Genomic DNA, 14,608 nt, shown 5'->3' on the forward strand with positions numbered 1-14,608 from the left:
AATAGATTGTAGTTTTTTTTAATTGAACCCGACAAGAGTAATAACTTCCTGTTTACGATGGCGTCAGAACAACTGCAGCATGTGACCCCGCCCCTTCACATTCACGTCAAAATGGCGGCGGAGCGGTGTGATGCTGTGAACATGGATCCTGACGTCGAATTCCTCAGCGACGATGAACTGGAACGGTAGGACGCGCTGACAGCGGCCGAAATGTAACCCCGGTGACGCCTTTGAGTTCTGTTTAAAATCCGCACGCCTCCGAGTTGTGGTATCGTGTCACGAGAACTAGCAAAGCTAGCCGCTATTTGGCTACATGGAGTCGTTCGTGTTATTGTCCTCCAATTACGTCCTCACAGACAGCCTCCATGCGCCTGACACTAACGTGGTGAAGTTGTCAGTTCCTTTTTTCCCGTTTTTTTCTTTTTGTGAGAAGGTCATTCTAGAAAGCTCTGAGTGACGTTCAAACTATCAATGACAGGCTTTCCCAAAAAAGTCATGGCAGTCAGCCACAGTGAGGGAGTGAGTGAGCGGCGTGCTTGGTGTCATGTGTTCATTGGCAGCTTTCTATGTTTAGCCAACGAGTGGACGCATTACTTGGACATTGTCGCTGTCCGTTCACAGCCTTACATTTTGAAAAGTGAAAGTCAGCAGTGGAAAATGAAACTTAAAATTCCAGTCACTGATGGTGCTACTGCCTACTAATGTGATTAGATTACCAAAAGTCGGACTTTGATACCATACCTGCGCTCAGTACTCAGTTGCCAATACCACGGCAAAGAAAAACAATTTGTAGTTAAAGCAGTGGAATAGGGTATGTTAATGTTTGGAGCTACTGAGACTGAATAACATACTCGACAGTATACCGCAGTTGTCTGACATTCGTCACCCCCGCCCCCCTATATTTCAAATCGATAGCGCACAAAAAGAAATTAATCATGATTTATTTCTTGGTTTGTTCCGTACCATGCCATAAAATTGGCAAAAATGTTGATCGCTGTTATCCAAAGTAAAAGCAGATGCTTTATTTTGATTCAACACAAAAATCCCATATCCTTGGAAAACCTGGAAAATGAAAATTCCAGTCATGGAAAATGAAAACCATTTTTTAATGTCCTAGAAAAGCATGCGTTGTCCTGGAAAATACTTTTTCCTCCCTCCGCTTCGCTCTGCCTTGTGTGTTAATGCAAATGGTTTAAACAGACATGCATCTCCGTTTTCAGCTGCCCTCAATTGGGAACATTGAGCTGTTGAGATTTTCTGCTAAATTTCTGCTTCTTGCAGGCACCCCCCCCCCCCCAATGAGATGCTACCAACCAATCAAATTGCACCTTCCCATAAGAACATTTCTTGCTCAGTGTTTCCATAAGTCTTTGTCGCTGGATGTAACAACTTTTCAGGCCCAATTAAAAAAAAAAAATTCTAAACAAGTGGCAAAACTAGCGGCATTCAGTTCATTGGATTTTCTCCCTCACTCTGTCTCCTCTGTTGAGTGACAGAGAGCTGCAGTGGTCACTGACGGACGCTCATTTTGTCGACAAATGACAGGAAACTTCGAAAAACTGATCGACCAAGCGCTGATTGAAGCGAGTTTTCGTCCATTACTGGAATCTAAGTACCGGTACTATCTCTTCTAAGTGTTGTGTGGTTGTGCTCTCTCTTGCGGTAAGAGCTTTAAGATCACTTTTATTTGTTTTACTTCTAAATAAAATATATTTGTGTCCACTGTAGGGAAGCAGATGGCTACAAAGAGCAAGGCAACGCTTTCTACATCCAGAAGGATTATGCAGAAGCCTTCAATTATTACACCAAGGCCATCGGTACATGATATTAATGGACTTTGCCATTACTTTCTTAGTGGAGATAATTTCATTTCTACTCTGTTTGCTCTGGATTTTATTTTTTATTTTTTGCATGCAGACATGTGTCCAAAGAACGCCAGTTACTACGGCAATCGAGCGGCCACGCTGATGATGCTGTGTCGGTACCGCGAGGCTTTGGAGGATTCCCAGCAAGCAGTGAGGCTGGACAATTCCTTCATGAAGGTGCGTTGAGGAACTCTTAGCACCGTAGGAGCATCTCGTGCGTTGTTTTGTTTCACGAATAATGTCGTGTGGCTCTCAGGGTCATCTGCGAGAGGGGAAGTGCCATCTGTCCCTCGGCAACGCTATGGCGGCGTCGCGCTGCTTCCAGAAGGTCCTAGAGTTGGAGCCAGACAATAGCCAAGCCCAGCAGGAGGTCAGTCGGTTGGTTCTGGTGCTTGATTGAATGCAATGGAGGCAATTTTCAATTTCATCATTCATGTTCATCCCGTAGAAGTGAAAAACAAAAGAAAGGCTGCTAATTGTTAGAAAGGACACAGGCACCGAATCTGGTCTGTGTCCCAAATGTAAGGTGACACTTTCACTGCAGCGTCAATAGAATCTCGTGATTGTTTAATCTTCACAGAATTGAAATGTTGAAGGCTTAAAAGAAACACGAAAGTTTCGTCGCTACCTTTTGAATTTCAAATAAAAAGACTCCTCCCCGAAATGACTTTTTCAGCTCAAGAGCGGCGAGTCCATCCTGGAATACGAGCGGATGGCAGAGATCGGCTTCGACAAGAGAGACTACCGCATGGTGAGGTTAAAGACCCTCACCCTGGGGGGTTGTGACGTTCCGTCATCATGTGTGTGTCTTCAGGTGGTCTTCTGCATGGACCGAGCTTTGGAATCAGCCTCGGCATGCCATCGGTTCAAGATACTAAAAGCCGAGTGCTTGGCCCTGCTGGGACGCTACCCGGAAGCTCAGTCCGTGGCGAGGTCTGTTGACGCGACAGCGATGACAAATAACGGGGGTCGTTGCCGCCATTTACTAAATGCTGTTTTCCCCCCACTCGTAGTGACATTTTAAGAATGGACTCCACCAACGCAGATGCGCTGTACGTACGCGGCCTTTGTCTGTATTACGAGGACTGCATCGACAAGGCAGTCCAGTTCTTCGTGCAGGCCCTGCGCATGGCTCCGGACCACGAGAAAGCGCGGCTTGCCTGCAGAGTCAGTATTGGAGAGTTTTTTTGTTTTGTTTTGTTTTTCATTCAGGGTTCAATGTTTGTATCGGAGCTTTTTAACACACGCTCTGTGTTCTGTTCAGAACGCCAAGGCGCTGAAGGCCAAGAAGGAGGAGGGCAACAAGGCCTTCAAGGAGGGCAGCTTCGACGCCGCCTACGTGCTCTACTCGGAGGCGCTGACAATAGACCCCAACAACATCAAGACCAACGCCAAGCTGTACTGTAACAGAGCCACTGTGGGTTCCAAGGTACTTGCAGTTTTTGTCTGAATGATTACGAGTGGTCACAAACTGCACGTCTCGCGGTTTTGTGCCATCACGCCATCCGTTTCAATATTTCATCAGAAGCAATTTTTTTAAAGGAGGTGAGCCGTCAGATGAATGCAATCAGACAATCCCATTTCCGTTTCTTGTCTTTCAGCTGAAGAAAGTGGAACAGGCCATCGAAGACTGCACAAAAGCCATTAAGCTGGACGAGACCTACATCAAGGCCTATTTGCGACGAGCGCAATGGTACCAAATTACTTACTGTCGCCATTTTTTTTCCCCTTAATAAAAATTTAGTTTATTGTATTATTTCACTATCGTGTTACACTCTGTCCATTTTGTGACTTTGCAGCTACATGGACACGGAGCAGTACGAAGAGGCGGTTCGTGACTACGAGAAAGTCTACAAGACAGAAAAGACAAAAGGTGAGAAGCGAACTTAGCTGGGGCTGGAAAGACACCGAGACTATGTTTGGAATCATTTGCTCATTCCCTACTCAGTAATCATTATGTAAGGATTTATCTATAGCTATTGGCCAAAAAAAAAAAAAATCTATCAAAATGATCAAATCAGCCAAACGCTAAACTAAAGAGTTGAGTCTTGAGCCTCATTTGAAAAATACCAATGTTCTCGGCGGGCCGACGTGTGTGTGTGTGTGTGTGTTGTAGAGCACAAGCACCTGCTAGAACACGCACAGCTGGAGCTGAAGAAAAGCAAGCGAAAAGACTACTACAAGGTGCTCGGCGTGGACAAGAACTCCACAGAGGAGGAGATCAAGAAGGCGTACCGCAAACGGGCGCTTCTACATCACCCAGGTGCGCCACCCAAATTATATTCACCCTCCACCCCCTTTTTTTTTTTTTAAATTCCTCCTCGGCATGATCTCCACTCCCTTTTCAGATCGCCACAGCAGCGCTAGCGCGGAGGTGCAAAAGGAAGAGGAGAGGAAGTTCAAGGAGGTGGGCGAGGCCTTCAGCGTATTGTCGGACCCCAAGAAGAAGTCGCGCTACGACAGTGGACAGGACCTGGAGGACGAGGGCATGAACATGGGCGGTAAGCGCGCGCGGCATCCTTTACGGCACGCTGTAGCAACCATTTTGTGGAAACTCATGTGTTGTCGTCTCGCGGCAGATTTCGACGCCAACAACATTTTCAAGGCGTTCTTTGGCGGTCCGGGAGGTTTTAGTTTTGAAGGTAAGAGAATCTGGTGATGTAAAACACCCCGCCTATATCACCGTATTTGTCGAACCGCTGTTTTTTTTTAGTCCGTGCTCTCTGAAGTGTTGTACAAATTTGACTTTAATTGTGTCCGTCACACAATTGACTTTATTACCTTTCAGCTTCCGGGCCAGGGAATTTCTTCTTCCAGTTCGGTTAAGTGGTCTGCTCTCCCGCTCTTCGTCAGGACTTGTTGACGCACGCCACCCCTCTCCCCACTGACCTTGCCGTCTGTATCCTTGAGCAGATACGGATCCTTGTCATCTCCGCCATCGACTCAATGCAACCACACGTACAGACACGCACCAACCAAACACAAACTTGTCGTACATGGAAGACATTTGAAGTGAACGTCGTGCAGCTATTTTTTTTTTTTTTTTTTTTTTTTTTGAAGGGGTCCATGCGGGAAGAAAAGACTACTTCCCCGCTCTGCATGAAACTGCAATCGCCATTTTCTGATTTGAAGTATCTGATAGGGACGGTCGTGAAATGGCATTCAAGCCAGTGGGTGTGGCCATCGTGTGTCTGAAATAAACACTTTTTATATTTGACGTTGCCATCCACAGATTGCTGCGTTGCACATGTGACTGGAATGTATCATTTTGGTTTGTGATTAGTTAGGTTTTTTGTTTGTTTGTTTGTTTTCGGATCATATTTTGATATTTATTGTCTTTTTTTCTTTTTCGTCGCGCCAGTCACAGCTACTTATCCAAGCAACAAAACACACGGAAAATAGAATTTTCTGACCATTAAAATGCAACACAACACAACAAGGATGGGAACATGTTGAGAATGTTGTCTATGGGATGGGTCCAGACATACTTCTTGTAGACGTTGATAAGGTGGGATAAATCAGGGCGTCCTCGCCTATAGTGTCATTGTCATTTTCATTTTGCTGAAACCTTCCTGTTTTTATCAACTGTGTCAATAAAGTCGAGGCCTCATCTGTCTCTACATGTTATTAGAACCAACAACTACGTAAAAGCATTACAAATGCTGTATAGAAAAGATAATGCTAAATCTGTCTTTTATTTTTATTTTTTTAATGTAAATCCCTACACGTGGCTCCGCCAGTGACTGGAACAAGATGCTTATCACAGTATATAACGTTGAACTTTTTTATCTCGTGTGGCAGCAATACCTTTAATATAAATAATCATTATTTATTGTACCTGAAAAGTAATTGTTAAACATGTTAAATTTAACTTTTAAAAGTCTCATTAGCTCTCCTTGAACAAGTGTACCTAATGTGCTGTCTGGTTAAAAGCCTGCGTTTGCACATATTTTCCAATGGTGGCGCTGTTGGCTCATTTGTTAGCGCGGTTGCCAGGTTACGGAGTTCGAGAAGCGCTTCTTCGCCTGCATTTGTGGGGGGTTTTCCGCTTTTTAAACTAAATTTTCAGGAGGGAGAATGTCTGAAACAGAGTCCGAGTGCAAAAGTCCGAAGGCTAAGGGTGTTTTCTCTACATTAATGGCGGATGGAGACTGGTTGCTGCTCAAGGGGGAGTATGAGAAGGCAGTGGAGAGATTCAGTACGGTGAGTGATCACTCATCCAAATATGCGCATCAATAAAAGCCGGTCAGATTTATTTTCGTGAAAAAAATCATTTTCAGTAGTTTTTCTCTCATTTTGTAGAGTTTGAAAATAAGTCATCCAACTGTTTTTCTTAATACATCCAGGAAAAATTTATGAACGCTAAACAAACCTTGAAGCAGCCTATTAAACCGCAAATGTGACGAGAATGTTCTGCCAGCCCTGGGGTATTTTCTTGGGGCCCCAAGTATTTAAAACATACTTAATTACCAATTTTCTGTTTGCCGTCACGTAGTGTACTAAAAGTGGATATTCTGAATCGTGTAACAGGCTCTGACACTAAAACCCGAGGACAAATACTGCTACGTGGGCCGCTCCAAGTGCTACCTAAAGATGGGTCAGTACGAAAAAGCCCTGGGGGACGCCGAAGCTTCACTTCAAGAAGACCATTGCTTTTTTGAGGTATGTTTTTTTTTCAATGTCATAGTAAACTGTTGTTTGGAATCAATAATAAATATTTCCTGGGGGGGGGGTTGTTTTTTCACATTAGGGGTTGTATCAGAAGGCCGAGGCTTTGTACTGCTTGGGGGAATTTGAATTTGCACTAGTGTTTTACCACCAAGGGCTGAAGCTGCGCCCACAAGTCCATGAGTTCAAGCTGGGCATCCAGAAAGCTCAGGAGGCCATTGAGAACGCCGTCACCGGTATGTCACCCACACCAATGATGGAAGCATACAATTGTCCAAAATGTCCTGATAATATCATCAATGAACAGCTAAAGGCTCCTGCCCAACTCCGGACTGATTGATTATATTTTGTCTATATCATCATACATGTCATCACTCAGTCCCTGCTGCCATCAAACAGAAGCTTAAGGCAGAACTCCAGCAAAAAGATGCAGAGGTAGTCACGCATCAATTTGTCATCCCTCTACATATTACGATGATCAACACAACCAATCTCACACAACAGATGGAAAAAGCCAAGAAACCACACACCTCCAAGTCAGAAAAGAAGAGCAAGAAATACCTGGGGGAGTTTTATGAGGACAGGAGATATCTGGAGAACCTGTTAAAGGATGAAGGTATGTTTGTTGTTAATGTTTCTTTTTTTTTGTACATTTTTTTTAAAGCTCTTAGAAACATTTATGTTGTTTTATATTATCATTGTTATTAATCAGAATTGTAACAATTGAATTGTGGGTTTAATGTTTAGATGTGGATCCATCCATCTGATCTAGATCTGGCTTGTTAGCTAGCTAGCGTTTCTTTAGCAACCATGCAGTCAGACAGGGCAGTGCTTCACTTACCTCTAATGCATACTGTATGTCCGCATTTACGGCAAACTGTCATGATCTAATCATGTTTGGGTGTATTCTGATCTGCAGACTTGGGGAAAGGGAAGACGAGGAACGGTGAGCAACTGCATGATGTCATCCAGGGTTGCCTCACATACTTGGACGGCTGCGCTGACTTCTGGAACCAGCAGAAGCCCCCGCGCCATTCACCCAAAGACCCTCAAAGACAACGAAGCAAGTGGGGTAAAATGCCCATCCGTTCCTCCTTAAAACCTGCAAACTTTACAGTAAAGAGCATGTAGGACACTAACGCCTATGATTTGATTCAATTTTTATTCATCTCAAACAAGCACAATATTAAAAAGAGTGTAAATTCAAGATCCATAACAACATAAATAAAATAAAGCTATGAAGAGTAAAAGAATGTTCCAACTCTTATTGTAAAATAAATAAATAAATGCAATACTTAGAAAAAATTTGCAATTCTGAAAGTAACTGTCTGGATCTTAATAGCTGAACAATTGTAATACTTTTACGGCAAATAGTTTGGTGTTTTGTGGCAAAATCGAAATGTTTCATGGCAAACAATATTGTTTTTTTTGATGGTTTATGTTGTGTCATGTGGCCAATTTTCATCTAAAATTACAGTAGAAATATTTGTGTTCTATTTCTATGGGTGCTTGCTTAATAATATGCCCTCGTTTGTGGTTCAAAGATGATTTTCTTCAGTCGCTATTTGCACGAGGGGTAACAATGCACATTGGAAAACAAAGACTTTCAGCCCACATCCTTTCATTCCACACAGACTGCTTCACTTGTACCCACTCAAAGCTTAAATATACCTATTTGTAAAATATCCACTATTTACAGAAAGTGTGCTGCAAAGCATGCTAGAAAGTACGTGGCTTCACCATCGCTACCGTATTATTAATAATGTATCATTGTCATTGCTATAATTATTAACATGTTATTCATTTTAATATTTCTATTAAATTACGCCAATTAAAACAAAAAAAAAGAAAAAAGCTTCAATTCTTCGACGGTTTCATTTGACCACCATTTCCGGTCTGGGAAGGGCGTGCCTTCGGTCCCCGCCCAGCGTGAGCGTCCCCGCCGCCGTGCGTGCGCGCACTGTGCCTTGAAGAAGAGAAGCTGAGCGCGTGCGTGGGTGTGTCAGGTTAGCTTGTCATTGTATGCCGAGGAGCGCGTGGTAGTCATCCGGACCGAATGGTGGTAAGTTGGCACGCTGTTACACCGACAACAACAAAAAAAACTCATGCTCATGGCGTCCATTTTTCATGCCGTTTTTGTATTTTGACGGTGAGGAGGAAAACTTTGTCACATGAAAACGACAATTATAGTTAGGATTGCTCTGATCCGCGTGGTTTGACTGGCATGTTAATTGTTTGTGTGCCATGAATGCCTCCACCCTGTCGCTTTTTAAAAGTGTAATTATGCACGGTTTAAACACGTTTGCCTCCTTTAAAGACACAAACTCTCAAATTAATGAGCTTTCTCTCATCTTGAGAACAACGCGAGTTGAGTTTATCCACTGCGTCACCCACACAACAGCTGTTGGCATCGATATGTTGACTAAAAAGGAAAATGTTCGCTTAACCTTCACTTTTGGTTAGAAACGCGAGTGTTTGTTGACATGATCCTTCACGGTTTTCGCTTTTGTTTCGTTCGAAAGCGTAGCTTTCAGGAAGGGTTTTCGTCTCGTGACATGACACGTTCGCACATCTGGTAAACCGAGCAGAAATTTTGTTGAAGAATCAAAATGGTTGCCACTCGTTCGCTAGATGGCGCTCCTCAGTCTGACGCCAGGTGCCCGCCATCATCATTAAAAAAAAAAAAGGAACTGCCTTTGTCTGCTCAGTCGTTACCAAGTGTTTCTTCTTTGCTTGATAACGCCTGGTAATTCGCTGGGCAACTTGTTTGTTTTCGGGACCATGTTGATTCCGCCAGCCGCCTGGTCTCATGATGTAAAATGTATTGCAACCATTAGAAATAGTTGCGCAATTCATAAGAAATGGGCGTGGTTACGTAAAAATGTTTGTAGTTTTGAGTCTCATTGTCAGAGTTCTTAATATAATATAACGTGTTAAGGCAATTGCGCCCCCTTCCCCACTTTGAAAAAAAAAATCTTTTGTTCCCCGACCGTTTTTCCCAGACCATGAGTACCCCTCCCTCATGTCTTGATGATTCTCCAATAGAGGGTACAAACAACGTATTAAATCCATTTTATTTCCTTAATTTGAACATTTAATTCTCAGGCATTGTTTTCTTTTTAACTGAAATTGAACATAAAATAGGATGTTGCCTTGAAAATAAATACTATTTAAAAAATCAAAATATAGAAAACAGTTTTTGTAATTAACTCTAACAATGCTGAGCAAGAATATTGATCAGACCCGCGATAGCAGTTTTACTTCCTCATCCGTCATCTGAGCTATAATGCGACACTTTAGTTGACACGTGTTATTTTTGGAGCATAAATGTGTGCAATTAAAATATTTTAATTGTCTGCATGAGATAAAATTAAAAAAAATGCCCCAGTTGTAATGTGGACAAAAAAGCCAAATAATTACAGTAAGAATTCTTAGCATCAAAGTAAGTAAAAAGATTATTTAAATATTGTACTTGTTTCTACAATGCTTTTTGACTGTTTTATGTACTGGATCTCATAAGATTGTGCAGATCGCTGCAATTCTTGGTCTAAATGATAAAACTACAAAAAATAAAATAAATAAATAAGGCTGACTATGCATCACTGTTTTCCTCTGCATGCTTTAAGATACTTGTTAATGTGAAGTGGTGACCCTCTCGAGCCCAAAATGGACCCTGAAAACAACCGTGAGGTTTCCGACATGCCAGCGAGTCTGCAACAGGAGGAAGTGGCGGTGACGCAGCCAGCAGCTGCTGAAGGAGATGGGGAGGAAAAGCAGCAGCCCGCAGGGAACACCGCTGGTGACGCGGTCGGAACCAACACCGCCCCTGTCCAAGATGACTCGGCTCTTGAAAGCCCTGAAGCTAAGCCACCGGTGCCTGTTGCTGTGCCAGAAGAGCCGCATCCCGTGTCTGATCCGGTTCCAGAAGCTGAAATAATGGTGCCGCCAACCCAGGAAGAGGCCGCGCCGCAGCAACCGGAAGAATTGCCGCCTTGCAGTCCAGAGAAGGTTCAGGAGAAAGTTCTTGATGAAGTAGAGGCTGTAGTTGAGGCACAAGAAGTCGTCAAGGAGGCTCGGGCACAAAATGATGGCGAGAAAATCGAAGCGTCCACGGAGAAGCCAGCTGAAACATCCATGCAGGAGAAGGCGTTGAAAAAGGCTGAAGCTGAAATGGCGCCCCCTGCAGAACCAAAGAAGGAAAGCGAGCCGGATACAAGTGCCAAGTCGGCAGTTCCACCAGGAGCCGAGGCAAGCGACCCCGCACCTGAAAAGGAGCCGACGCTTCCCTCTGCCGGCTCCTTGTCGTTCCCCATCCTCAACCACGAGAAGACCAAAGATGCTCTGTGCCGCTCTCGCACCCTGGTGGTCATCAAAGGCCTTCCGGGAAGCGGGAAGACCTTCTTATCTCGCGCGTTGGCCGACGCCTACAAGGACCATTGCTCGGTCTTCTGCGCCGACGACTACGCGGATAGCGCCGATCCTGCCACGGACGCGCACAAAGCCCTGGATGAGGCGGTGGTGGCCTGCTGCGCCGACGCCCCTACGGTGCTGGTGGTGGTGGACGACACCAACCACACCCATGAGCGGCTTGCCCGCCTGGGAGAGTTGGCCCGGGAGCAACGGATGGTCGCGGTCTTCCTCACGCCGCGCACGGAATGGAGCGCAGACATGCCGCGCCTCGCCAAGCTCAGCGGACGCAAGCCGGCTGCCATCACTGCCATGAAGCGGCAACTGGATGAGGTGTGCCTGCCGCTCTTCTTCGGCTGGTTCCTGCTGACACCTGCGCAGGATCAGCTCAGATCCACAGGCAGCGACTTCCTGACGGCCCTGGACGGCTTCAAGAAGAACGCTGTTGGCTGTGAGTGAAGCCATTTGCTCAGTCTTGAATTTTTGCTTCCAGAGATGGCAGAAAGTTTGTTGGTTTTTTTTTTTTTTTGGGGGGGGGGGGGTTGACACAATGGAAAAAATAGCTAAATTAAATACAAAATATCTAGTGGCCACTCCCAAATATCTGATGGGACAAACCATTTTTCAAATGATGCAATAAAGTGCAAAATGGAAGTAAATGAACACAATTTTAATCAAGTGCTTTAAGTAGATTTTTTTTTGGGGGGGGGGGTCATTTTGCCATCTGAAGAAGTTGAAATGCTTAAAACTATCTTGTTTTGACCAGTTGGTACAAAGTACAGCTCTTTTCAAGTGCAGGGAGTAAGTCTTTAAAAAAAAAAAAAAAAGCACACACACACTTTGGAATAGATTTGAGTTATCTGTACTAAAGTGGTCACCACTGCCCCTGACTCATCTTTCTTGGTCTTTGCAGCGTCGGTGAATGAAGGGCAGGAAATTCCTCTGGAGCAGTACTTCAAAGGCAAAAGAAGCCTCCACTGCACCACCAAATTCTGGGACTATGGGAAGGCAGAGGGCGCCAAAGAATATGCAGAGAAACCAGTAAGGCACCCTTGTTCGCTCGCACGAGTTGATGAAATTGCGATAATTATGGCAAAAAAATCTGTTTGGCACATACTTAGTTTTAAGGTTGTTGTTGGGGCTCACATTAGTAAATTAAAGAAAAACATGCTTGCCTTTTTTCAATAAATGTGATAAAAACTAACAGACTGCTACTTTGACATAATTTGAGCAAGCCAGTTTTGAAAGAAAATGGATAGCTAATGACTTTAGTGCAAAAGGAGCTGGTCAGACAGTCGCAGAAAAAAAAATCCACCTCATAAACTGTTTAGTCCACTCATCGTCTTTTGCATTGCATCAGTCATGGCTCCAAAAGCTGCGAAGGTTTTGGGCAAAATATTGAAATAGTGTAACCAGTCACTTGCTTTTGTGACTTATGAAAATATTTTTGTCTGCTTATCGGGTCGGTATGAACGCAGACTTTGATTTGGAGGAAATGTGGATCCTGACGCAGTCAAGGGAAAAACCTGATACTTACTGTTGAACCCATACTTTATCGCATCTTGGCACTGATGGCTGCTGTATCTTTTTTCAGGAAGTGTCAGAATTGTACGGCTCTGTCTTCGATCTGGCCGTGAGCGCCCTTTTTGTCACGCCTCGCACCTTCGGCGCCCGCGTCGGCCTCACCGCCGAGCAGCTCGCGCTGTGGCCGGCCGACGCCGAAAAGGAGGCGGAGTCTTCCGTCCCCGGCGCCACCTCTTTGCCATTGGGCAGCCGCGCCCACATCACCCTGGGCTGCGCGGAAGGCGTGGAGCCAGTCCAGACGGGTCTGGACCTCCTGGAGATCCTGGTGTTACCGGAGGTGGAACCTGTCACCGACTTGGAGCTGGGCTCGCTGCGCTTTTACGGCGAAGGGAGGTGGATGCTGGAGCTCAAAGAGCCCATGTGCGCCGCCGCGTGCTTCTCTAGCTTCTATAAGCGCAGGGGCCCATCCCATGAGAAGGGCAAAAGGGATCCCAAGAAGAAGAAAAACTGCGCCATCTTGTGAAGACATGGGGGCGGGGGGCCTTGCGTGGGATGGGATGGTTGATTAATTCCAAAATAGGAGTTTAAGGGCTTTTGAATGTAGCTAGCCGAAATCTTTGTGTGCCTTTTTTTTCCCTTCCCCCACCCCTTTCACATGACCCAAAAAGCTTTCTGCAAGTTCACATGGCATCAATCTAGTTCACTCAAGCCGCTCACACGTCTGTGACAAACCTTTGGGGCCTTTCTTTAGACTAGCATCCTAGCGCACCTGTGTGAGAGTGGAAATCATGTACTCAGTGTGCATCCCAATCCCAGACTTACATCATGGTACACTATTTGGAGTTGCTTTAAAGCTACCTTGTTGTCTTAGTCAAATGGACTAGCTCGTCATTGAAAAAGTGATTGTAATACTAGCAAGTAGGCCAAAGCTGTGCATTTAAATGTTAGGGTGACGTGTGCGTTCGAGATGCTTCCTTACGTGTTTGCACTATGCATTGTTTTGAAAGGGAGACCTAAGAATTTGGCATTTCTTCCCCTCTAGCTGCTTGCACTTAACAAAAAAAAAACAAAAACGCTGTGAATCCAAATCTTTGTCGCTCTTTTTAGCCAGTTTGAACAACAAATTTACATTTCAATGTAACCTTTTGGGGTTTGGAAGTCCAACTTTGTGCAGCTCTAATGAAACCCTATTTTTGCACTTGTTTTGTACACTTAATAAAGAAGATCGTGTGTTGCTCCAGCAATGCTGCTTCCTGTCCGTTTTGTACCGACATCACTCCAGCGATTTTTTTTTCTGTTCATGGCCAGCAGATGTCACTCAATACTTAAGTGCCGTTATAAATAAACGACTTCAATACTATGTATGTGTATATAAAGTACATTTTAGGGAGAAAAAAATGGTATTCCGCAGGAACTACTGATTATTAAGAATGCAATATACAAGTGTATGCGCAATTGTTGCAAAACCCCACCCAGGCCAAGGACGGCTATATATTTCGTTACTGCTGTGTTTCCAAGTTATTTTATGATCTAATGCACCATTTACGTTAGGGACGGTGGGGGCATACACGAATGTGAGTGAAATCAGTGCCATACCACAACGGCGTTGTGAGTAGAGGTTAATTTTATCTTCTGCCTGAAGAGTATATTAATTGCTCTGCCTGGAATTACACATCGCTGACATAGACGGGTGATACGTTTTTAGGAGCTTCGGTGAAACTGGATGATTTTATGACGCACAGTGCCGCGTTGTCGTGGTTGGAGTCACTGATTCAGTACAACTTTCCACCCAGGGCAAGGGCAGGTTTTGAATGAGTCACCTGAACATCGTAATCTCAACAAATATGGGTCAAGTGTGTATTGGCCCTTTTCAACCAACCTTTCCGTTGGGTACAGTGTGTAGATAAGACTGTCGACCAATCATTGTCAATTGTTCCTTATTGTGGAGAGTGGCGTGCTTGAGCCTTTGGAATAAAATCATGAAACGTTCAATAATCCGTGATTATTCCAATCTTCTTAGACACCAAGAGCACTCAAAAGCAATTCTATAAAGAAAACAACTTTCTATGGGTGTGGTCTGTATTTTAATTTACCACGCGTGTTCTTTTTGTTTTAAATATAGCAAATTAGACATTTTGTTTTAA

The 14,608-nt window shown here is 44.3% G+C and overlaps 3 protein-coding genes across 3 annotated transcripts; all 3 read left to right on the forward strand.

Moving 5' to 3' along the window:
• Positions 1-18: 18 nt before the first annotated feature.
• Positions 19-5,475, forward strand: dnajc7 (DnaJ (Hsp40) homolog, subfamily C, member 7). The gene is made up of 14 exons (XM_086132351.1): positions 19-185; positions 1,729-1,817; positions 1,918-2,042; positions 2,122-2,235; positions 2,542-2,616; positions 2,680-2,798; positions 2,879-3,032; positions 3,130-3,294; positions 3,467-3,558; positions 3,665-3,738; positions 3,982-4,128; positions 4,214-4,366; positions 4,445-4,507; positions 4,654-5,475. Exons 1-14 carry the CDS (start codon positions 58-60, stop codon positions 4,689-4,691), a joined length of 1,536 nt encoding a protein of 511 aa, XP_085988477.1. The 5' UTR covers positions 19-57; the 3' UTR covers positions 4,692-5,475.
• A 467-nt stretch (positions 5,476-5,942) lies between these two features.
• Positions 5,943-8,180, forward strand: odad4 (outer dynein arm docking complex subunit 4). Its single transcript, XM_086133644.1, is given in 6 exon segments — positions 5,943-6,068; positions 6,396-6,590; positions 6,592-6,769; positions 6,913-6,968; positions 7,038-7,149; positions 7,453-8,180. Coding segments are annotated over 6 exon segments (879 nt in total). The 3' UTR covers positions 7,665-8,180.
• Positions 8,181-8,462: 282 nt separating this feature from the next.
• On the forward strand, positions 8,463-13,708 carry cnp (2'',3''-cyclic nucleotide 3'' phosphodiesterase). The gene is made up of 4 exons (XM_086133693.1): positions 8,463-8,595; positions 10,160-11,391; positions 11,854-11,981; positions 12,535-13,708. The coding sequence occupies exons 2-4, from the start codon at positions 10,200-10,202 to the stop codon at positions 12,985-12,987; spliced, it is 1,773 nt and encodes a 590-aa protein (XP_085989819.1). The 5' UTR covers positions 8,463-8,595; positions 10,160-10,199; the 3' UTR covers positions 12,988-13,708.
• Positions 13,709-14,608: the final 900 nt, after the last annotated feature.

The sequence above is a fragment of the Hippocampus guttulatus genome, chromosome 16 (genome assembly GCF_054856545.1).
Source record: "Hippocampus guttulatus isolate MCC_2025c chromosome 16, RoL_Hgut_1.0, whole genome shotgun sequence".
Classification (NCBI taxonomy): domain Eukaryota; kingdom Metazoa; phylum Chordata; class Actinopteri; order Syngnathiformes; family Syngnathidae; genus Hippocampus; species Hippocampus guttulatus.